Source organism: Serinus canaria, chromosome 1A (assembly GCF_022539315.1).
Source record: "Serinus canaria isolate serCan28SL12 chromosome 1A, serCan2020, whole genome shotgun sequence".
Taxonomy (NCBI): domain Eukaryota; kingdom Metazoa; phylum Chordata; class Aves; order Passeriformes; family Fringillidae; genus Serinus; species Serinus canaria.
In genome coordinates, this window is record NC_066314.1 from 14,103,126 (window position 1) to 14,126,149 (window position 23,024).

A 23,024-nucleotide genomic window follows, 5' to 3' on the forward strand; every position below is an offset into this window, starting at 1 on the left:
TGCCATGACCATGCACGAACACTACAGCAAGTTGTGGTTTATGACCACATCTGAGTGGTCCAGCCAGGCAGTGCTACCATTGCCAACTGCTCCAAAGTCATGACTTTGTTCTGAAAAATAAAGCATGACCCCATTGATTTTAGCTAGAAATGCACAATGAAATAAGTACCTTTGTAGTTCTCTTCATTTGCTTTCCGAATACTGTACAATTATAGGATCAAATTCCAAGGTTTCTCTTGGCAACTGCGTGTATTTTGGGGAAAGGGGTCTTTAATGAAAATAAATCCCTGATCAATTAAAAAAAGGACCAAATCCAAAGAAGTGTGCAAGAGCAGTCTCTTGAGTTCACAACACCGGTATTTATTTCCCTGCACATCACTGTCTGAGTCATGAAAAGAAGCCATACACAAAGGTATTCATATGACTTCAAAACTGCTATTGGGGCTTATGCATGACTTAGTTAGTGGATTACTGTTTTTCCTAAGCAAGTAAATACTGAAATGCTCTCAAATCAGCCTGAAAGGCAACTGCATACATACTCTGAATCCTTGGACTGTACGGATCTTCAATTCGAAAAGCAGGATCTAGAACACGATATATTACCTTGAGGAAAAATCAAACAACAAAAGATTCAGCTTCAAAAATAGGAGAATCTGAATTTGTAAGGAAAAAGTCAACACAACATATTAGAAAAACTGTCTCTGACCTCTCCCTCTGTTGAAGGTTCAATGTCAGAGTATCGGGAATCACAGATTATATCATCCACTTTCTTCATGGGTCCAGTTGAAATCCCAGGAAATGAGCTCTCACAGTCATATGCAAAATACCTGTAAACGTGCCAAGTCTGTCCAAAGTCAGATGATCTTTCAATCAACATTGCAGCAGGACGGAATGTCTAACGGTAAGAAAAGCAAGAGATTTCATTTGGTTAATTATTATTTGCATTTACATTAAATCTAATTAGTGTGAGCAATCCACGTGTCTGGAATTTTAGTCTCTCTCCCTGCACCGACTATTTCCCATATGTGGAAATATTGGAAATACTTTTCTGATGATATTTCACTTTCTTCTCAGAGGCAGATACAGGAAATAACACTCATCAAACCATAGACTACTACCCATCTTCAAAAGATGGCACTCAGTGGCCATCTTTTGAAGAAAAGTAGGGGTGGAAAGCAGCATAGCCTTCTTCCTTGCTGTACCTCTTTGCCTGATCTTTTACAAAAGACCTAACAGGCCTCCTCTCCTACTGTAGGGAGCAGGAGGTCACTGCCAGTGCTTCCCATCCAGCTCTGATGCCCAGAAGTTACTGCTGAGCAGGTACCTCTGATGCTCAGAGAAGCCCCAGCATTTCCTCTCTTTGCCTGACCATATGACCTTCTGCAGCATCTCTGATGTTCAGTGCCAGCTGTCCTCTGTGCTGCCTTAAGAAAACCTTCCTTATGGAGATGGAGAGGTACAGCTTCATCCACTCATGCTGCATTTGACTGCCCCAGTCCCCAGTGACCCTCCTCCAGCTGGCCTTGCCCAGACTCTGGCAGGCTGCATTTGCTTCATGCAAACCAGTGTCCCTCTTACCTACATGTATCCAACTCTAGAACAACAAACTAATGAAGTTTTGAAAAGATTTTTAATCTCTCTGACCTAAATAAAATCATGTTTTCATTTCTGTGCTGCCTTTCAAAAACCAGATATTTATTTAACCCTAGCTTATATCTACCAAGAAATGCCAACAATCTCTTCCTTAGTTTTATGTATTCAGTGGAGGACCTCCCAGCTGGAAAGAAATTTTCTCTCTGCTTCCTGGCTGAAAATATCACCCAACTTAGAAAGTAGTATCTCACCCAACAAGAAAATTTAGCAACCCAGAAGTAAGGCAGCTCAACTGTCTACCACACAAAGTCCACAAGGCATCATTAAAACTATCCTTCCCCTGCAGCCTTCCTCCTGACAGCAGACCAAGCCCCAGCACTGCAGTGTCAGGGCTTTTTGGGGGTCCCTCAATTTTGTACTGCTGGCTTCAGTACAAATGACCACCTTCCACCTCAGCGATCTCCTTAAGTCACAGGGAGAAATCCTTGTTGATACCACAGGAAAGAGGAACCAGCTGTCCTAGAAAGCTGATGCGTAAAAATTAAGAGATTAATTTGTCCACATGGGAAGAACATTTAGAATGTACAGGACATAAGCTACCATTCCAAGACATCTGTTTGTAAAAAAACAAAGACACTTTGTGTACAGATGTTCCTTCTTCCTGAAGACCTTTTCATTTGCCAAATGAAAACTGATACCATGGCCAACTTTTTTCAGGAAAAAAACCCTTGCTACTATATGACTTAGCTAACAATCTTCTAGAATACAACCACCAGAGACATGCCAATACAAAACCCAGCTTCAGCGTGACTCCTTCTGCAGCCTCACTGCAGTTCTAACACAAATCAGAACTCAGCCTTTCTGCATGACTTCAGCACTGGTTAATGGTTGGCAGCTCTGAAAAATTCAGGCCAAACAGTTCAGACAAAGCCCTAATCCCAAATATCAAATAGATGTGAAGGACTATGAGACCTCTCATTTCCTGAGGGTTCAGGGTAAGGCTGTGGCTTCCTTACCTTGAAGGTCATAATGAGATGAGTGAAATGAAACTCAGCCTCCAGGTCCAGCTGGATAGTCACGTTTTCCAAACCTGCAGGGGCAGAGAAAAGGTGTTCAGTGAACAAGGACACCTGCCAGTCTCTACATGTAAATTTTGCCAAAGCTCTTCACTCTGCTGGCATGACACTATTTTCTTTACCACTTGGTTCTGTTGTGGAAAAGGAATATGATGGTTTAGTTATGCCTGAGGTAGAGGGGGAGACACCAAGAGCTTGCTGAAGAGTATCACACGTGGGATTCCTGCGCGCAATCAGCACCGAACGTGCTACACCCAGAGTGTGAGCCTGCAGTGCTATTTGAGACAGAGGCATGGCTGGCATTGCTGCACTGGGGGCAAGCATGGCACCACCCCAAGCTGGGCCCTGGCACCAAAGCCCCAGCCCAGCTGGGGATGCTGAGCCCAGACCTGTGTGGTGGTCACAGGTTGTTCTCCCACACCGCAGCCTCTCTGGCAGCAGCAGCAGATTCTGCAGCCCTAACGCCCCCGGTCTCACTGAGTCTGAGGGGGGGCCACTCACTCACTCACTCACTCACTCACTCACTCACTCACTCACTCACTCACTCACTCACTCACTCACTCACCATTTTCACTCAATCTGGACTCTCCTGTTCACAAGAACAGCTCCTTTATAACCTGGTTTTGAGACACTCCTAAAGCAACTATCACAGCCCTGCTTTGCAGTTCCAAGGGTTAAGAAAATGGTGAGAGGAAAAAGGTTTTCCAAACTGCTGTTTGGAAACAGCCAGAAATATTATTTTGCCTTGTGAAAAGAGCTCTCAAAGCAGCTGGATACTAATTATACTGCAGTTGGAAATAAAAAATAAAACCAAGATTTACAGAGAGGAGAAAGGGTAAGAAATGAAAATAATAAAACAATAAGGCACTTAAATTTTTGACCAGCTGTAACCTTCTGTGAAGCATGCAGCAATGGTTCCTTATGCTGTATGCCTGAAAACATGAATTGGACAGAAAGAATCATTTGTTTTTTATTGTTGAAGGACATTTTCATGACCTTATGAGCTAAGAAACTTTTTTGTGTGAATGCTGCCAAGCCTGTTGCAAAAAACATGAATTATCTGGAATGCTGGAAGAGAACTGCTGGCGGCAAGCAGTTGATCTAAATGGTTAAAAAGGATTTAGTGAAAATCTTTCTTTAACAGGCAGCAGAACTGTTACAAATATTACCTTTTTTTTCCTCATATACAATAAGGCAGCTGCTGCCAATGAATTTGCAGAAATCCCACCCTGTCCAGCTGGCTTTAATGTTTCGGGGTAGGACTGCTGTTTGAGAAACCCTCTCTGCCTTGTTTTGTGCATGAAGGCATGGCAAAAGCATAACCAGAAAAGTAAAACAAGAAGAGGAAGGATTAAAAGAAAAAAACAAAAGCCCCACCAAAGTAATATGCAATTTTTCTTTTTAACGAGCTGGCTTGTTTCTTCAGTTCATTTTATTCTTTGGCAAATGGTACAGAAATTCAGGGAGCTCAGGAGGGAGAAGGCAGCTTGTAGGGTAAGAGATATCCCAGGCTTTACTGTCCTGGGGTAGGAAAAGGAAATTGGAGATCTGCAGGCAGAGCCAGCTCTGCGCCCAAACCCCCTCCTTCCACAGCCTCCAGCCCGCGGCACGGGGAAGCCTTGGGATATTTACTCCTGGAAGGCTGCTCCACTCTTGCTGCCCAAATATGAGGGAGATTCTGAGGCTAGTGTGGGAAACTCTTCTCTTTAGGAAAGGACTCTTGCAGAGTGCTTGGACGGCTGTTTCCAACACTCCTGGAGGACTCGAGGGGTTTTGTTACAGATTAAGGAGCGCTCCAGGACACACAAAACCAGCCAGTTTTACTCATGGCTCCTCACACAGCATGATCCTTCACAGGGCAGTAATCACCAGGCCAGAGATAAGAGCAAACCCACAGGTACCCTTAAACAAAAGGAGGGAAAACAGCTCCCAGGGCCGGAAATTGCTCTGGACAAACAACATACCATTTTCCGACTGCCACCAGAGCTTCAGGCGATTTGGGTCGAAGGTGGTGACCACATTTTCAATGCGATGGCTGTCGGGATTGAGAGTATCGTGGAAGGGATCCTCCGAATCACATATGAAACATTTTTTGTCCTCCTAAAACAACACGATAATCAGCATTACTGATTTTATCCATGGGGCAATAGTTGCTTCCTGCAGATAAGGGTATTTTCCATCCATATCACATTCCACTCATTTTGCCTGCAGGAGTCATCAAAGATATTTTTTTTGTTGAAATGCTAAGTGTTTTTACTTCTATGAATTAATGCAAATTGCCAAATGGAAAATATGCCAGGAATTCCATAAACTTCATTTTTATGGGAAGCAAGCTTTCAATGAAAATTGCAGTTTCAGGAGATCTCTTCCACAGGGCACATATTCTCCAGTGGAATTCAAAACCAATGGCAGCCAGAAAATTGCTGAATTGCTTCTGTAAAAATGCACATATGCAAAACTGCATCTTAATAACTTGTGAAAAATACCTCTGGCTTTTGGAAGCTGGCTTGGAGATGCAAGCTGCTGCATTAGGGATACCTGCCTTGAGACTCAGTGCACATCAAGGGGCCCCCAGTAAATCAGCCCTTTTCTTTGAATTCAGCTTGTCCAACTCCTACCCAAACCTTGTCTTCAGCTGGTATTGCAACCCCAAACTGTGTACATAAGGTCCATTTGTACACATTACAAGGTCTGCCCAAGCAAAACCAGCTCAGAACAGGTCTGGGATGTGCTGGTTGGAAAAGCCAGAAGCTTCTTCACCAGGGGACAAAACCCCACCACGGCTATTACTACAAACAGCGCTATTTTTGCACTGTCCTTCTGCCTAAAATCACCACTTTCTGATTGCAAGGCAGGGTGCAAACTGAACCAAAAGGGAGGGCTCCTGCCCAGACCAGCGGGAGAGGGCAGAAGAAGAGGGGAGCTCATTGGATGGGAGTGAAGGAGCCCCAACACACCAACAACTCATCCCTGCCCAAAGCTACACAGGCATCATTCCTCCAGCACGTTTATGGAGACAAATGCTATTCTTTAGCAGCCAAGAATGTGACAGCAGGCAGGTCTGCACCACACAGGCTTTCCATTTCACCAGTTCTGGCCTCAGTGGCTCCTCCCAAGCTCAGGGCTTCACCTCCCACGAGCCCTCGAACACCCCTCCAGCAGAAAGAATGGCAAGAGCAGGGGTCCCAGGGAGGATGTTCCCTACTGTCTGCTCCAGGCCTCTCTCCCCCCACACTTCATGCTCCTTCTCTGACCAAAACAGAATCCTAGAAGACCTATTTCTGCCAAGCACTCAATGTGGACATGCCCTATGTTACTGAGAGGATACTGGCAACTTCCACGATTTCTTCAATACCACACACTATGGTTCACAATAACCAGGGACATCCCAAATGCTGAACCGGGGCTGGGAGATCAGGAATATGGGCACATGTGAACTTCTGAAGTGATGCTTTTTACAACGGCACTTCAACATTTTTGAGACAAGAAAATGTAACAAAGCACCTTTGTTATTTTGTTCTACCAGGGATGCTTATGTTGTTAAAGTCAATCCCAACATACACTGAAAACGTTCAGTGAAGCTAAATCCCACGTCAAATAAAGTATTAACGCTATTAGACAGAACTTATATGGTAAAACGAAAGGTGGGGAAAGCATGAAGCGAGACTTGGTAATTTCAGGGCACAAATGAGTCAAGTGCTACAGCCTCCCCTGCTTCCTGTGGTTTTCCTTCCAAGTGCCAGAATCCGGCCCTATTGTCTCCACAGTAATTCGTCCGGAGATTATCCCCTTACTTTCAGTTCAACAGAGTTCCACGTATAACTGATAGTTTATTCTTCTCCACCATCCCTTCTCTGTCAGAGGTTTTAAGTTTGGTGAGCTGCTTCTGGCTTTAAAAAGCAGCAGCTCACCAGATGTGCTGAGACAACCTTCTTTGCATCCTTTTACTCCGAGACCATACACATGAAATTACATTACGGGGACTGTGGACAAAACATTGCCGGGCCCTACAGTCCACTCTCTTTAGGAAGCTGTCTAGACGGCTCCGAGCGAGCCGGGAAATAAAGCATTAACTGAACTTACTGCGGCACATTCTTCCTTACTGGCCTCGATCAGGGAAGGGGGGTCGGAGCCGAAAGTCGCGTGGGAATCCCAGGACCCAGGGTGCGGGGTCCCGCACGGGGCACGATGCTGCCCCGCCGGGCACCGCTGCCCGCGCTTCCCACCCGCGGGCGGTGCTCGTCCCGTCCCGCCGGCCCGGGCGCTGCCCGCGGGCGTGCACCCCACGCAGCACCCGCGCAGCCCCCGCACGAAGCGAGGTCCGCCCCAGCGCCGGCACCGAGCGCGGCGGCCGGCGCGGTGCCCGGGAGCGCTGTCCGCCCGCGCCCGGAGCTCACCTGGAGGTGGCTGACGATGCAGTAGGGCTCGGGCTGGCGGAGGCCGCAGGTGGAGGAGGCGGAGAGGCGGGCGGCACGGCCGATGAGCAGGTCGCCGGTGGCGGGGTAGCAGCTGCCCTCGGCGCAGCCATAGCTGTACTCGGGCTCCTGTGCCGCCGCGGGCCACAGCGCTGCGCGGCCGCGGAGGGAGAGAGGGGGACACGGTGAGAGAGGGAAGAGGGAGCGCGGCCGGGCTGGGAGCCCCGAGCCGTCCCGGCGGACGCTGCAGAGGCGCGCCCAGCCCGCCGTGCCCCGACGGCGGCCGGAGCGGAGCGGGAGTTACCGAGGCAGCAGCAGAGGTACAGCGGGAGGCGGCCCATGGCGGGCGGCAGGACGGGACGGGACACGACGGGACGGGACACGGCTGCCCCTCCACGCGCCGCCGAAAGCCGCTGCTCCGGCCGCTCTACGCAGGCGCCGCCGTTCCCGACCGCGGCCCCGCGCCGCCGGGTGCCCCCCGGCCCTCCTCCTGCTCCTCCGCCCCTCCGCATCCGCGGGGCCGGGCCGAGCCCCTCCCGCCCGGCCCCCCGCTCTGCGGCAGCCCGGCCCTCAGCCGGGGCAGGGATCGCCGCCGTCGAGGAAAGGCGGCTCAGTCGGGGTGGGAGGCAAGGGGAGAGCCTGTCCCGCTGTAGACAGGGAGCCCCGAGCGGGGCACCGGGGACTACAGGCCCCCGGCCCGCAGGCTGTGCTCTTTCCAGCGTCGGGAGCGGGCTCTGGGCCGGGTGCGAAAATCGGAAGGGGGTGGCGGCTAGGTGGGGGGAATCACCAATCGGGTACCCCTCCTCCCTGCCCCTGTCCGTGGAGAAACAATGAAGAATGGGATTATAGACCTAATCCTGCCTTCTGCCGCTAGTGTGGATGGAGCCGGGCCCCTGCGAGGAAAGGATGGATGGATGGATGGATGGACGGACGCACAGTGGTGCATACTTGTGTGGCAGGGCCCAAAACCCAGCAAGGCACCGAGGGGTTGACAGCTGTGCCACGCAAGGCTCAGTAGCCGCACTCTGCCTGGTGCTGTGGTGGCAGCACACGTGGCTCAGGAGTGCCATTCCCGGGGATGGTGGCTGCCATACATGGCCAGGTCTGGCTCTGGCACAGGCAGAGAGGCCCAGCAAGCCTAGAGCAGATGCTGCCAGGCTGTGTCACATTCCCTGGGAGCACATAGCAGTGTTGCCTTCCCAGGGGCGCTGGGGCAGCTGCAAGGAATGAATGGCTGTGCTGGAGCTGCCCCTGCACCCCAGCCTCCCTCATCAGTGTCCTGGCCTCTGCTGGGGAACATGGGGCTTCATTGGCTGGTGGCAGAGTTCCCTCAGCACCCAGGGAAAATGTTTACTGCTAAATAAATGCTTAGGAGTGTGTATGAAGGATGGATGTGGCTGGGACAAATGCCTGGGTTTATATACCCAGGTTTTGCTCGCACACGTGTAACACGTGTACTTGTGTAAATCTTTACCAGGTACCAGTGCCCCCCAAGAACACTTTGCCCTCACTGTTTGCAGTGCCAGAATGAAAACACACCATGGTCTGTCTGGCCCAGCAAACCCTGCCGAGGTAGGTAAATATGTTCATTCTCATTTTACAGATGGATAAGCAGAAACAGAGAGATACCAAGTGACTTGCCCTAAAGGTTAAACACCAGGTTTGAAACATAACCCAAGACTCTGGATTAAAGAACTTGTGGAGCTGTTTCATTAAAGAAATCCATAAAATTAAATCATTCTATATTGACAGGGCAGGAATTGTAATATTCTAAATTTCTTCTGCAATGTGGTCTTCTAAATTCAGAAAACAAATTCAGTTTCATAACCCTGTTATATTTTTTAAGCTTCAGTACAGCAAACATTTTTGTCCCCCCACTAACAGAAAATGTTTTACTTTGCTGCTGGTAGAGCCTCCTCTGGCCCATGGTAGATGGGCAGCAGCATCATCCCATGTGGAACTCTTTCATTGCCTCTGGACTTTTTCTGTCCCATATTTTTCCAATTTTTTGAAGTTTTCTCCTTTTGTTTTTTTCCTGTTTCATAGCCTTGTAGAAGTCCTATCCTCCCCTATAGGCTCCTTTGTGCCTTGGCACAGAGAGCATGAAAACGTGCTTTGTTCCAGCCTGGGGGTGACCCTGCCATGCGACCCAAGGGGTTGAGCTGGAGCTCAGCCACAGCCTGGGGTGGCCACCATCACCCATAGCTGTGGTGCTCTTTCAGACATAACAGAAACCACCACACTCAGTGTGTGAGTAATTAGGAACAGGGGACTGGTGTCCCTCTGTCTCTGCAGTGCTTGTGACAAATTGTGAGTGGGAGTATTTTAATTTGATTCTTCAAATGATAAAAATTCAGTTTTGTGTTGTGCCCTATCCTTGTGGTTGGTGAACCACCTTTACCTCCCTGGAATGTCCGTGTTTGTGCATGGTTGGAAGTCTCAAAAAACAAAATTTCAGAATTTGATGCCAGTGGGACCCACTTGATCACCCACGTTCTAAGAACATTGCTGTGGTCGAATGCCTGGTAGAGCTGATGATATGATTTTGATTAAATATATTTTTATATTCAAAAATATAAACATTTTATATGTCACTTTGGTTGGTTTGTTTGCATTTTGATTAATGCCATTGAAGTAAAAATGCTCTTCAGCAAGCAACTTATTTCAATTCTTTTTCAAGAACCAGTTTTCTGAAGCCATTTCTGCCTGCTCTTCAAGGAAGAGGTCCAGGGGGAGCTACAAAAAGGTACTTTTTATCTAAAGACAGCATTTTCCCCACAAATGAACTTTGAAAAAACACTTTGAAACTTTTGCATCGCTTCCAATGGGAAATGCTGCACAGTTGTAAACTTCTGAAGCTGTCACAGGATGGATTGGGAGTTCTGTGGCCACTGGTTCCATCGGATCTGCTTCCTTTGTGTGTCTGAACATGCTTGGGGGCAGGGAGGGGAGGTTAGACTCTGTGCTGAATTTCTTGTTCCTGCTTCCGCTTTCCTTCCAGCGATTTCTGCCTCCCCCCATGGATACCTCTCCTCTCCAGCCCTGTTTAACTGCCTTGTGTTTACAGATTTCTCATCCGTGCAGCCATTCAGCAATTCTCATAGTCAACAGTGGATTTTAGGAGAAAGTTCTCTTTCAGCTTTTTCTTCTGAATTCAGAATTTTAAAGCCATGAATGAAATAATTTTGGTTTATATGCAATTGGGAATTTCTGTCAAAGAGCTTCAGTTTGCCTCTTCCAGGTGCAGTCCAGATGCATTGAAACCTGCAGAAAAATCCTTCACTACCTGGAGACCTGCAGGTGAGCAGCTTGGTGTGTGCTCCGAATAAAACAGAGATGTTTGATTTCATTATGTCAAAGTCAGCTTAAATACAATAATCTGATTGCAGCCTAGTAACTTAGAAAGAAGCCTCACACTTCACAGATGATTTTTCCTAAGTACTAAATTCAGAAAATGCTAACCCACAAATTCCATGCATTCCTGCGTTCAGGTGGCTTTGTTAGATTATATCAAAATTATAATTTGATCCCATTATTTTCACAATAGAATGTGTCACAGTGTAATACATGTTGCACATTGCCCTGGAGCACAGCTGGTTCGAGTTAGAGGAGTATCTCTGAAATCTCATCTGCCAGCAATTCCCACCCAAGCCCCCAGCGCATACCAATGCTACTTTAGCTCTTGTAAACACAGGGTGATAACTATGCAGTGTTTATCTCCGTTGGATCGATAAGGTTGTTTCACGGGTGCCGCTGGCGTGTTAAGAGCCCTGTGTTCCCGCAGAGCATTCCTGAGTTCTGCAGATGTGGTCTGGGTTGCATCTGAGCTCTAAAGCAGCACCGTGCTGAATGAAGTCCCTCGCTGTGGGACAGTCCAGCCAGGAATGACACGACTGGTTTTGACTGAGGAAAACCCATCATTAGTCTGCTCTGCGACCTGCAGGAGTATGTACACCCAGGGTGGGAGTTTGAAACTGTGGCATAGCTCACTTCAGTCTTTTTTAAACTCTGGCACGTCTGTAACACTTGCTCAGCCACAGAGTCCTTCTTTATTAATATATAAAAAAATAACTACAGCCTAAAATTTAGGCCAATTCATATGTTCTTCATGGCTAAAAGAAATTGCTGAGTGAGCCCTGACTTCTGTGAAGTGCTGCATTGTGGAGCAAGAGCAGAGAAACTGGTTTTTGACATTTCTGGCCCTTTAGACTCACAGCTTAAACCTAAGAGCTGGAGTTATTCTCCAGTTGCTGGTTACATTGATGAAAAGCGCGTGAAACCCCTTATAAGCATAAGAAAAACGTGCATTGCAGGAGCGCCAATGCCAGAGAAAAGATTTTTAAGTTGTTTTCTGCGTTAAGCATCTGAGCACTGCCATCCAGTGGGCAGCGGGGGATCGGCTCTGTCGCCCACCGCCCACGGCCCGGCGCTGCACGGAGCTGCTGCCCGCCGCATTTCCAGGGAGCACAGCGGGACCCTCGCACCCTCAGGGCTCTGCTGGGGGAACCCTGCTCTGCCTCAGTGAGGAGATGGGGCTGGAGCAGTGACAGTGCCTGGGGGTGCTGCTGGTTGTCAGCAGGGGCGGCTGCAGGAGCCCGCAGGGTTTCACCTGCATCGCCCCGGCCGAGTCTGGGCAGCCCCGTGCAGGGTCGTGGTTTGTAGGGGCTGGCAGAAGACACAGGGTGTTGGGAATCTGTCTTTGAGACAGCTACCAGCAGCTCTCTGAGCAATCCTCCTTTTGCATTTCCAACCCTCCCCACCACAAGAAGCCCTAGACTGCGCACAGGAGTATATTGTAGAGCTCCCTCAAAGACTGCACCTGATTACTAAATCAGATGGTTTATTACAAGGTATTTCCTATTTCCATATAAACTCAACTGGACCAAAGAAGAAAAAGACAAAAAGATAAAATTACATTATTCTCTAGGCCACTTCAGATGTATTTCCAGGGGACAGTGGCCTGTGCCAGGATGCTCAGGATGTGGTAATCATGATGATTTCAGTTTAATTTTACCTGATGGTCAGTTCAGACCCTAACTCTTGCATGTTGCATACTTGCTTTCCTGCTCCATGATTTCATTTTTAATGGCTATCACTTGTTCCTCTAGTTGTCTCAGTTGCTCTGCTTTATCTTGTTTGGTTTGATTCAGTTCCTGAAGCTTCTTCTCCAAATCTGGAAAATCAGAGACAGGCAATGATGTGAGTAATGATGCTCACACTTGTTGTCTAAGTAAAATCCAGTGATCAGCAGCATTTCTTTTCCCATAAGTTTTAGAGGCAATAAGCCCATTTTCAATGGGGAGTGTTATATGTGCAACTGGAGGGAAAAGTCAGGCTTTTGGATAGCAAGAGGAGCATGATAGCCTTGAAGAAATTAATTTCTCAGCATGTGCTTTTGTCCATCAGCTAGGATGGGACAGGACATGGAGCTCTTAAGGACTTGGTTTAAATGGAAGCATTCAGAGGAACAGTGTGCCCACTGATGTGTGTAAAGCCTAGACAATTTGGGTGTGATGGGCTTAGGTCTCCCTCACTTGTGTAACTGTTTTCTGCTGGCTCCTGTGAAGCTACACCAATGTGAACATATTGGTAATGAGTTAAACCCACAGGATTCCCTGCCTGTTTCTAATGTCCTTATCATTCAGGCATTTGGAGTGACTTGGATGATCTTTATGCCTTTCCTCAAGGTATGTGCTCAAAATATTTATTTGGATCTTGTCCTGAAGAGTTTTCTCCTGGGATGGAGTTTCTGCTTCAGTTTTGCTGATGTTACATGGAATTTTCTGATACTGAGCCTGGCAGTATCCTAGGCCTAAGAGTTCTCAGTGGGAATGCCCAGATCTCCACTACAAGGAGGATTAGGTTCCCTGTGTGCAGGGACATGAGATGTGCTCCTCCTTTTTGCTGACCCTCTGAGCCTGTGTGAGAAGCGGTGCCGGGACAGCAACAGCAGCTCTGTCTGCAGTGCCCATGACCCCTCTGCCTGACAGTCATGGCCCCCCTGATTCAGGGCACATCAGCTTCAGTCTCCACAGGCTGTAGTTGTAGCTGGTTTGCTCTGCCATTGCTCAGAGATAATGTCTGAAGGGGAACAAGTATGGACTGATGGAAAACAGCTGCCCTACATCTCTGTCACATGAACCCTCGCCTGGGTGATGTGGGGAAAGACAGAGCATAGAGGAAGGATAGAAGGTCCAAGTGCCCAAAGCAAATGCATAAATCAGGGCCTCCAGCTAAATCTGCAGCCAGGTTCTATGCAGGTTTTGCATTAGCCCTGTTTTTAAACTGAAGAAAATCACTGCAAGTCCCTGTGTGGACAGTTCTTAACCTTTGCTCACAGCAATCTATTGAAGTCAGAAAAAATACATTAGCCTAATCAATTCAACTACTTTTAAAATGAGTAGCTTCAGGGAGGGATTTTCACCAGGTAAATTGTTTTAAACCTAGTTTTGGGTGAACTTCGTGTGTTAGTGTCTGTGGGCAAGGACTTTAGCCTTGAATTCATGACTATACAGTGTTTACTACTCACTGTGGAAGTGAGAACATCACCTGTTATTCTTTTTATCTTCCTTTCAGTCTCTTCAGCCAGTTTTTCTGCTTCTTCTTTCAACTGCTTCACTTTTTCTAGTGTTACTTTTGGAGGTCCTTGGTTTTTTAGCTTTTCTTGAAGAATGGTGTACTTTCTTTTAACATCAGTAAATTCCTGTAACAAAATGCCATTACTTAGTTTAAGAGCATCTCATAATTAATCTGGTGTACAGAAGAAAGTTTTTAGTTTTTTTAACATCCTTCTTGAACCAAAGTTTAGATTCCCCATTCTCTTAAATATTAAAAAATATATCCTAATCTGTAGACATTGAAAATGCTTTGCAAAACATGATAGAAATCAATTAAAACAAACTGCCAGTGGAGTAATCTAAAGGAGAGGAAGGGGTAAGGATATAAAGAAAATATTATTTAAGATATTTAAGTTTATGCTGGTTTTGCTTCTGTTGATAGGGCTTATCTGTAAATTTCATTTTGCCATAAGGCTTAATTAAAATTTGATGACTTATCTGTAACAGCATTGGGGTTTTTACATTTTCAGTTGCAGTAATATTTACTGGCTAATCTGTTCCCTGCTGATATAGGTTGCTGTTGAGGCTGCAGTTTAGATTTTGCTTATGGTTCTTATAACTTGGAAGAATGGCCATGTTCCAAGCTTGTGGTGTGGATACTTGGTTCTTGTCATTTTAGCAAATTTCTAGCTGCATTTTAAAAACACTGAACTACTGGAAAGCACCAAGCCAATCTAAAACTCCAAGTAACTCCCACAGCAATTTTCTCTGAAGGAGAATGGCACAGGATGAATTGTCAGGGTGCTTCCATCACTCATGTATTTTAATATCTGGTTTTGTGATTTGTTCTGTTGTGTTTATTGGTGCCCATGGTGACTACAAGTCTTATACACAGTGCAAGAAAAAATGTTATGAAGTAGCCAGAGAAATGTGTATGTTTTCTGTCATTCAAGCAAACAGAAGTGTATGCCAGAAACCTTAAAATAAAACACAAATTCTTCCTAACCATGGCATTTTACACTGTATGGCATAAGGAAAATGTTAAGTTTTTATGACAGCATGGCAATGCTTCTGAAGCAAAAATACTATTAAACATGGAGGAGGTTTATTTCCCCTTAACATGTGACAGAAAGGCTTACATTATTCATTTTCTGGGCTTGCTTGTGAGCTGCTTCTGCCTCTGCTCTTGCCTTTGTAGCTTGATTCTTGTTCATCAGCATTTTTGCCTGCCATGTGGCACTTTCATCTTCCACCTCAGTCTGTTTGGCTGACAAGTCATTTAGCTTATTGTTTGTCTTGTTCACTTGGTTCTCAGCCTAAAACAGAGCAATTGAAGGCTGTGATTTCTTATGCCATGTCCATCCAGCTTGTGGAGCGTGGTAATGAGGGACTGTCAATGGATTAAGAGACACTTAAGCAGTATGGAATAGGTGTCATATCTGTGTCACATTCTGGTTTTGTTTATTTAAGTTTATCTTAACGAAACTTCAGAATGAAGTATCTCTTTCTAATAAATCTAGCAAATAAATTAAAATATTTGCAGCAAGATACCTGAGAGATTTGTGTTCTGATGCCTTGTATCTCTTCATTTGACTTTATGATGGTGCTTTTGGAGTGTCCTTGAGACTTCACAACATTTTTTAGTTTATTATTAATTTCATCCACTGGCAGAAGAGCTTTAGCTGCTTTGCTAAAATGGAAAAAGGGAAGTGTATGTAGTATCATGGTGGGGTGAGCAAAGCAAGAACACGTTTCACATGCACTCATGCTGACATACAGGAATGTTTCCTCAAGTCCAACAACAACCATTAAAATTGTGGTAAATTGGTAAAGCAAAACCTCAGAAAAGGGCTTTGTGGGGGAGCACCTGAGTTGCTGTATGATGCTGGATGTGGCTGGCTGCCTGGTGGTGCATAGCTAGTAGGGAAGACTCATGGGTGAACAAGTTTTTTCTCTTGTTGGGTCTTTCTCACCCTTATTCAAACCACCCAGTGAGCCAGATGTAATGCTCCACCAGGTCCAAAGTGGGGTTAAGGAGCTGCTTTGGCCCCTCTGACTCAGCAGGCAGAGGAGCCAAGAGCTGTCAGGAGCTGGTTCCTTTCAGCATGTTGGCTGCTGCAGCCTGAGTGGCAGTGGCTCCTTCCTGCTGGAGAGGCCCTGTGGAAAAGGCAAGGTGGAATTTCCATCTGAACCCTCCTTCCAGTGCTACTGCCAGGGGAATGGAGCAGTCCTACTGTGCACAGTGCCACCCCAGCTGGGGCTGGCACTCCAGCATGAGAATACTCTACTTACTCAGCTTCTTCTGCCTCCACCAGCAGTGTCTGAGCATCCTCCCTTCTTTTGTTTCTCTTATTATTCAGTTTGTACTTCTCACAGTGGTTCATAATGCTTTGGAGTTTGCCAAGCATGCCTGCGAGCTCTTGTGGAGTCAGGGGAAGGTTTATTTGCAGAACATAATTTGCCACCTTCTCAATGTCTTCTGGAGGTGCACTCTCATCTGCAACAGAAATGGAGCTGAGAGTATCCTGAAGTAGCTCCTTCCTCCCAGTAAATGGTCATTATGGCTGCCTACCCTTTGAGTTGTGTGGGAGAATAAAGCTAACAGGCACAGCAAGGGGGTAAGAGAATTATCTCCAACATTTTGTAATTTAATATTATGCTTCCAGATACTGCTGTTAGTGTTGTCAGAACTGGCTGAAATGAGGATTTGAACCTACTTTGAACTGAGTTATTAAAATTCTGATGTAGGACAGAGCCCATGGAGGGCTTTAAATCAGTGCCCAGCACAGCTAGATGTGTCAGAGCCCATTTCTCCCTTGGCCCACAGATCAAAGAGGTGCTGGTGAGGCTGGGGTGTGAATGGAGATTTCCAAGCTGGCCAGTGGGTGTAATCCCTTCCCTGGAGTTGCCACAATATTGAGAAAGTGGTTCCTTTGCTGGTTAATGAAAAAGGCTAAGCTGCAGAGGGAACTTGGGTCAGACTTGCATAGGATGGGAATTTACTATAGAAAAAAACATATTTTGACAGTTCCCATTACAAATGAGTTTGTCCTAGCTTTTTGCTAAGAGGCAGAGGCACACACAGTGTAGTCAATGTCTTGAGAAGTCACATCACCAGTTTTGTCTTCTGTTCACTTCTATTTATAGACAAGACCTTGTATGATAACGCAGTTGGGATGTATTAAATAGTTGTGTTGATCTCCAGAGTAAGTCAGCAAGAATTAAATAGAAGACATTTAGTGTGCAAACAGTAGTGCATTCCTGAGAGCTATTTTCTGTAGAAATATATTCATTCAGAATCACCATTCATATAAATGTCAAGTACAGCAGATTTAATCTATTTTTAGTGTTTAACTGTATGCTTCTCAGCTGTTCCTGTTCTTAAACTTCAATTAACAAAACAAAGATTTGAAAAACGTTAATAAATGCTGTATATCTACTAAGAAACATAAAAGAAGAGTGAAAGATGGAATTTTCAGTGGCTGTCAATAAAAAATCTGAGACTCTTAGGCAATCAAATGGACCTAAATCTTCTAAATCAATAAAATAATGTAAATTTTTCTGAACAAAAGAAGTCCTCTGTCCTCTGCCCTTGCTCCCATTTGGACGGAGAAGTATGAATGCCAAAAGACTGCAATCCATAGAAATTTATGAGATCAGCTACATTGAAGAGATTAAAGAAAATCCTGCCACATTTGAACCCCTTGATGTGCATCTGTTAAAAAAAATTAGGATCTGTTTCCTACAGCATTTTTCTGCAATCCTGAGAGTGGAAAATTTTTAGGGTAGATACGGTTGTTTTGTTATTTTTTTTAAGGAGAGCTGTGAAGTTCTACCAGAATCCTTTGATTCCTCGAGCTTTATGGAGAGGATGGAGTGGGATGTGTCCTAATTCCCACGCTCCCAACCGAGAGCCTCTATTTATGGGCCTGGAAGAAGGGGGTGGAATAACAATTTGAGGGTGCATTGGACATGCCTGGCCATTATATATTGTACTAAATTATCTTAGTAGTCCTTTACCCAGATAAACCTGGAACAGAGAGAGTTAGTTGGAATGAAACTCAGTAATAAAAAATGATAATCAGAATGGAAGAGATATATTGTAAATTTGATACAAAGTACTGTCACCTGGGAGAAAGGAGCACTAGAAAAAAGGGATTGAAAAAGTGTGCACAGCTCAGGATGCAGATGAGAAATTTCATGCACACACAGCTAGATCATCTTCTGGCTCTCCATTACACTGTATTATATTGGAAAATATATTTATGAAAAATGAGTCAAAAAGAACATTGCATATTTACCTAACAAGAATTCTTTCACTTTTTGGATGAACTCCTTAGTGATCTCTCCATCAACTTCAATTTGATTCATAGCTGTCTCCAGTTGTCCATTAAATTGTGAGCCTTTCAGTTTGCTGTCTTCTGCCATTTTTCTAATGCTTTTAACCTGGAAATATTATTAGAAACAGCAGTGCCATTTTCTGCCTCTGCTTTACAAGTCGGGCTCTGACACAAAGGTAATTTTGATCAGGCCTCAGCTGGAATCACTTGATGTGGCTTTGAAAAGTAGTAGGAGACCTCTTTGGGGAACTCCAGAAGCTACTACAACCTGGGCTTCATCTGGCCTCAGAAAAAGTCTAAATCAAGCATTTTTTTCTCTCTGCAACCACTGCTAAACCACAGCCCCCTCCTATTTCTAAAAAAGAATACTGATAGTTATTGCAGTACTGTAGCTTGTCAGTGATCAGATTCAGATCTAAGCAGATCTTAGCAGATTTAGATCTGATTAGAGAAAAGGTAATTTCATTTGTCATTTCATACTGGACTTGCTGTTAAAAAAACATTTAAAGAGGACACAAGGAAGGTAGAATTCAAGGCTTTTCTTTAAAAGTTATGTTTTACCACTAAATTAGTATTCTTGATAATTTAAAGAACTTTGGACTAATTATCAAATTTCAATGATATTTTACTTTGGTAGGGGCTTTGCCTTCAAGAATGACCCAGGTACATCTGTGGTCTACAGAGGGAAGAGATTTGGTCTTTCCCCATGCAACGAGAAAAATGCTGATGTTTTTATTTCTGAAATGTCTCAGAACAGTTCACTCAGATTCTCACGGAGGTGCCTGAGGCTTGTGAGCAGCCCAGGCGATGTCCCGGCAGCCCGGCAGGCGCCCCGGGCTCGGCGATGCCTTTGGCTGCCCCCGCTCCGGGTCCCGTGGCCCCAGGGCGGTGCCCCAGTTGCTCATTCCCAGGCCGGCTGGCTGGGATGCAGTGTCGAGGGCATTTTAAAAAGAGGAAATGGATGCCCAGGCATCCTGCAGGGACAGGACAAAGCCACAGCAGAATGTAATTTCTGCTGGAAAATGTGCTTTGCCTATAACTGTAACAGGCATCATTTCTGACTGTTAATAAGAACAAACTCCTTACTGCTGCTTTGGGATTTGTCTGTTTTGTTTCTTTGGCATATGTTGCGTTGGCCACACTTTGCTTGAATTACTCTTCACTGCTACTGTGCAGTACAGTCGACTAATTGATGCCCTCCTAAACATTACTGGGGGCAGAAAAGCTTCATCTTGAAATTATTTTCAAAAGTAATTTATTGGCAAACATAAGAATAGGATGAAGTTGTATAAATAGAGCTTAATGCCATGCACAGCAGTAATCTCATTGCAATAAGCATGTCAGGCTACTGATAAATGGTGCCATTTGAATCTTTCTTAGTAAAAATTTAGACAATTCTAGCCTGAAGCCATCTACTGCCATAGACACAGGGCACCATGACTGAAATCAGCACCTATGAGGAAGAAGATCTAGATAAAGCTAATCTCTTAGTGGGGCTTGCACCTGGTATTGAATCATGATAGGTCTATGATGCTGGGACAGAGTCACCACTCTATCGCCACTCTTTGTCCAAAGAGCAGGTGAGTTTTTGTAGATTTGAGACCTCCCAAATCTCATCCTCCATCCATTTCACTGAACAAATGTAGGTTTGATATACAGCACCTGATTCTCAGGTTCCTGTAGCTGAGTAGTCAAGTTATTTAGCATCACAGCAGTCTCCTCAGCTTTCCTGAAGGCCTCAGAGGAGAGAGGAAGAGCTCCATTGCAGTCTGGGCCACCACACTGCCTTAGTCCATGACTGTCTTGGCACAAAGCTCCCCCACAGGCTGCTGTGGCACATGGCTGGTCTCCTGGAACACCACAGATCTGCAAAAGGGAAAATGCTTATGTCAGGACTCCTCTGGGGGCCTCAGATACACTCCTGAGGGAAGGAAGATGTTTGGCATCATATGAACATTGAATATAGGATAGGATATTCCCTAAGACACAGTATCTGGTTTTTATGAAGATGGGTATCACTGCCAGTTAGAGGTCCCTCTCCTCTGATTTGAAGGATGCAATGGCAGAATCCATGGCTCTGAGCATCCTTGCAGGAACCATTTGTTAGGCTCCAAGTGTTGCAGCGAGATCCTCGCTTCACTCTTCTTTAGCAAAAGGGCTGAAATCATTCCCTAACTATATCCAGCCCATGGGTCAATGGCCTCTTCTAAGGGGTCTAAGTAACCTCTAACAGGACAAGGTCCCATGTCTAGTCCTCTATGTATTTTGGCACAGATATAGAACCTATAGGCTTAGGTGGATGATGTCTTCCAGATTTGTCATGAATTGGTACTATCAGGTATTTACTGCTGCCCTGCAGAAGAACAGAAATCCCCTTCTTTGCCAGAGGTGACACAAAGGATATGTGAGCACTCCCCAACCACTCCAGGACAAAGTCACTCTGGTTAGTTTAACTTACTCATGGAGGAGGTTTGCCTTAGTCTTTCTGAAATTACTCTGACGACCTCTTGAGACTAGAGAGTGCTTAAACAGTTCCTAATGCTGGGAACAATGGCTTCCAGAAGGTTGGAAATAACTACAGCTGAGAAGTGCAGTTGTTCTGATGTGATTGGCTGTGGCAAGGAAGTGCCATTTTCCAGACTTAAAAATCCATGTAAGCACCCTTTTAAAATAAAATCTACTACAACATCAAAAAGGGAGTGTTTTGGGTTTACTTTAGCTTTCATTCAAAATCCACAGCACCTACCTTTTCATTCAGGTTTTGGATGTCAGGGCTTTTGATCATTCTGAGCTGTTGCAGCACGCTGCTTGTGTTTAAGACCTGATGGTCCAACATAGTGAGGGCGTCGTTTCTGGTGTACTCTGAGTGTCTTACAACAGGGGTTGTCCCCCTGGTCCTCTGTTCTGCCAGCAAAGATACTTCAGAGTGTTTCCTAATGTTGCTGATGGCCTCTGTACCAACAGAAATAGGGTTTAGTACCAACTGCATTTGGTTGCATTCAGTTTGTGCATTTACTTGAATTCTGGACAATTGCTGAGTGACAGGTGATTCACTGGCATTTTATTTGGGAAGCAGGGAAGGGTAGGAACTGCTTTCCTCAGCCAAGCCTTTTAATCCTTTACTTATCCAGTTGCCAACTAGAAATAGTTATCGATGCTCACAAAACCTGCTAAACTGGATAAAAAACTGGTGGATCCAATGTCAGCCTCAGGATGCCAAGGTGTTTGAGAAGGCAACAGAATAGACAGAAGTATAAAGGAAATGCCATTACTGACACTAACTGCTGCTGATCTGCATTCATCAGTAGCTGCCATTGTTAATTGGATAAAAGCTCCTGACATTTATTATGTTTTAGGCAGGAAAACTCTTTCTGCCAGTTGTCATGAATTGATCAGCTGCCTGATTGTGAGTCAGGAAAGCAACCATCCTTTCTGCTCAGCATAGCATCCAACAGGTAAGTGGTCTGATAGAGTGAGACCAAAATTGATATTACAAATGGGAATATATGAGGGCTTTTTTGTCTCTGGAAAATCCAGTTTCAGAACTGATGAATTTAAAAAAAAGCACTTCTGTGATAAGCTAATAGGCCAGGCTAAAAATGCTTTCCAGCAGGAATCTTGTTTGGTTAGTGAAAACTTTTCCTTAAGTAGGCTTAAAAGGGTTGGAGAATATTACATTATTTGCAGATTAATAGCCTGAGAAAAGGATTCAGACCCTTTGCAACTCACATAATTTAAAGCTGTTACTGCTGCTGTTGAGGTTTCCCATATCTCTGGAGAGCCCAGATTTGTGCCCACATTCCTAGGCAGAAATATGTCCAGAGCCAGAATTGATGTGTCAGCAGTGAAAAAGTATTAGAGGTCTCTGATTAACATCCCTCTTTGTGCTGGTAACTGACTCAGTTATGAGCTGAAGTTAAAGACAAGACACTCAAGTCCTGTGTGCTTTGATTCAGGCTCTAAAGCCCTTGGCTGTGCTTTGATTGAAGCTGAACAATGTTTAGTTATCATGTGGAACCAGGGCTATTTATTTAACTTGTAATTCTTGGAAACAATACACAGTTTAAAGTTAGCTCTTAATACAAAATACCTGGCAAGAGACTGCTACGTCTCTTCTAAGCCAGAGATTTTTTCTGTGCAATTCCATTGCAGGAATATTTCACAGTGGTTCAGCTCTCCATTAAGTGGCCTAAATGCATTTTCCACATTTGGTTTTTGGTGGAGCTGTAGAGATTCCAAGTTCCTTTTCATTAAACACAGCGTCTTAGCACAGGTTTGATTTACAGCCTAGGAAGATTGTCTCACTGCATTACGGCACCTCAGCTGCTGCAAAGCCAGGGGCCAATCTCATAGACTGCAAACATTCTTTTAAGGGCAGCTGCATCTTGGTTTTTCCAGTGGTTTTAATTTATCATTAGATATTGATGTTTCCAGGTCATCTAGCTGAATGTATGCCTGTGAGGAGGACTCCACCTCCTGATCCTCTGCACAGATTCATAGGCAGGAGCTCATTCTCTGTGTGTGTCTAGGGCACAAGTGCCAGATGTGCCCCAGATGGTGCATCTACCCCACCAAAAAGGAGACGAAAAACCAGACAGAGCCATAGCTAGGATATGCTGCTGGTCCGAAAGGAAGATGGGCTGAGGAGCCAGTCTCTCTCCTGGGTATCAGAAAAGCTGTTTATCTTGAGGGAAATGTTATTTTTGTGCTATTATATACTTGGTAGCAGAACCAATGAATATTTGTGGCCTTGATAGGAAATTCATCTTAAATTCAAGGTCTTCCCCTCCCCACACTCCCATGTGCTTTTTATAGGGCTGTTTATCTGTCTCCAGAGGCCAAAAGATGAAGTGGGTTTGGAATGTGACCAGAGAGCACCATGGATGCTTCAGCTCTGCGTCCACTGACCTCCCTGAGATTTATTGTTTCTTTGCCTTTCTGCTTTTCTGTCTGTGCAAGGCTCAGTTGAATAGAGAAGTGGAGCCTGGGAGAGCTGTGCTGGCTGCTTGCAGAGGGACCTGGGCCCAGGAGCTGCCCCAGGGG

General features: G+C 45.3%; 2 protein-coding genes across 2 annotated transcripts in view; both read right to left on the reverse strand.

Moving 5' to 3' along the window:
• The window catches only part of LAMB1 (laminin subunit beta 1), a 41,839-nt gene extending 34,319 nt beyond the window's left edge, over positions 1-7,520 (reverse strand). Inside the window, exons 1-6 of the mRNA XM_030238105.2 lie at positions 7,389-7,520; positions 7,067-7,236; positions 4,634-4,769; positions 2,610-2,683; positions 707-895; positions 540-603 (exon numbers count right to left, since the gene is read on the reverse strand). Coding sequence (XP_030093965.2) covers positions 540-603; positions 707-895; positions 2,610-2,683; positions 4,634-4,769; positions 7,067-7,236; positions 7,389-7,425 — 670 coding nt within the window. The 5' untranslated portion in view covers positions 7,426-7,520. The remainder of the gene's footprint in view (positions 1-539; positions 604-706; positions 896-2,609; positions 2,684-4,633; positions 4,770-7,066; positions 7,237-7,388) is intronic.
• A 3,253-nt stretch (positions 7,521-10,773) lies between these two features.
• Positions 10,774-23,024, reverse strand: part of LAMB4 (laminin subunit beta 4) — a 56,741-nt gene continuing 44,490 nt past the window's right edge. Inside the window, exons 30-37 of the mRNA XM_030238103.2 lie at positions 20,728-20,933; positions 19,644-19,847; positions 17,943-18,087; positions 15,934-16,138; positions 15,193-15,331; positions 14,781-14,957; positions 13,634-13,787; positions 10,774-12,257 (exon numbers count right to left, since the gene is read on the reverse strand). Of these exons, the coding sequence (XP_030093963.2) occupies positions 12,118-12,257; positions 13,634-13,787; positions 14,781-14,957; positions 15,193-15,331; positions 15,934-16,138; positions 17,943-18,087; positions 19,644-19,847; positions 20,728-20,933 (1,370 nt within the window). The 3' untranslated portion in view covers positions 10,774-12,117. The remainder of the gene's footprint in view (positions 12,258-13,633; positions 13,788-14,780; positions 14,958-15,192; positions 15,332-15,933; positions 16,139-17,942; positions 18,088-19,643; positions 19,848-20,727; positions 20,934-23,024) is intronic.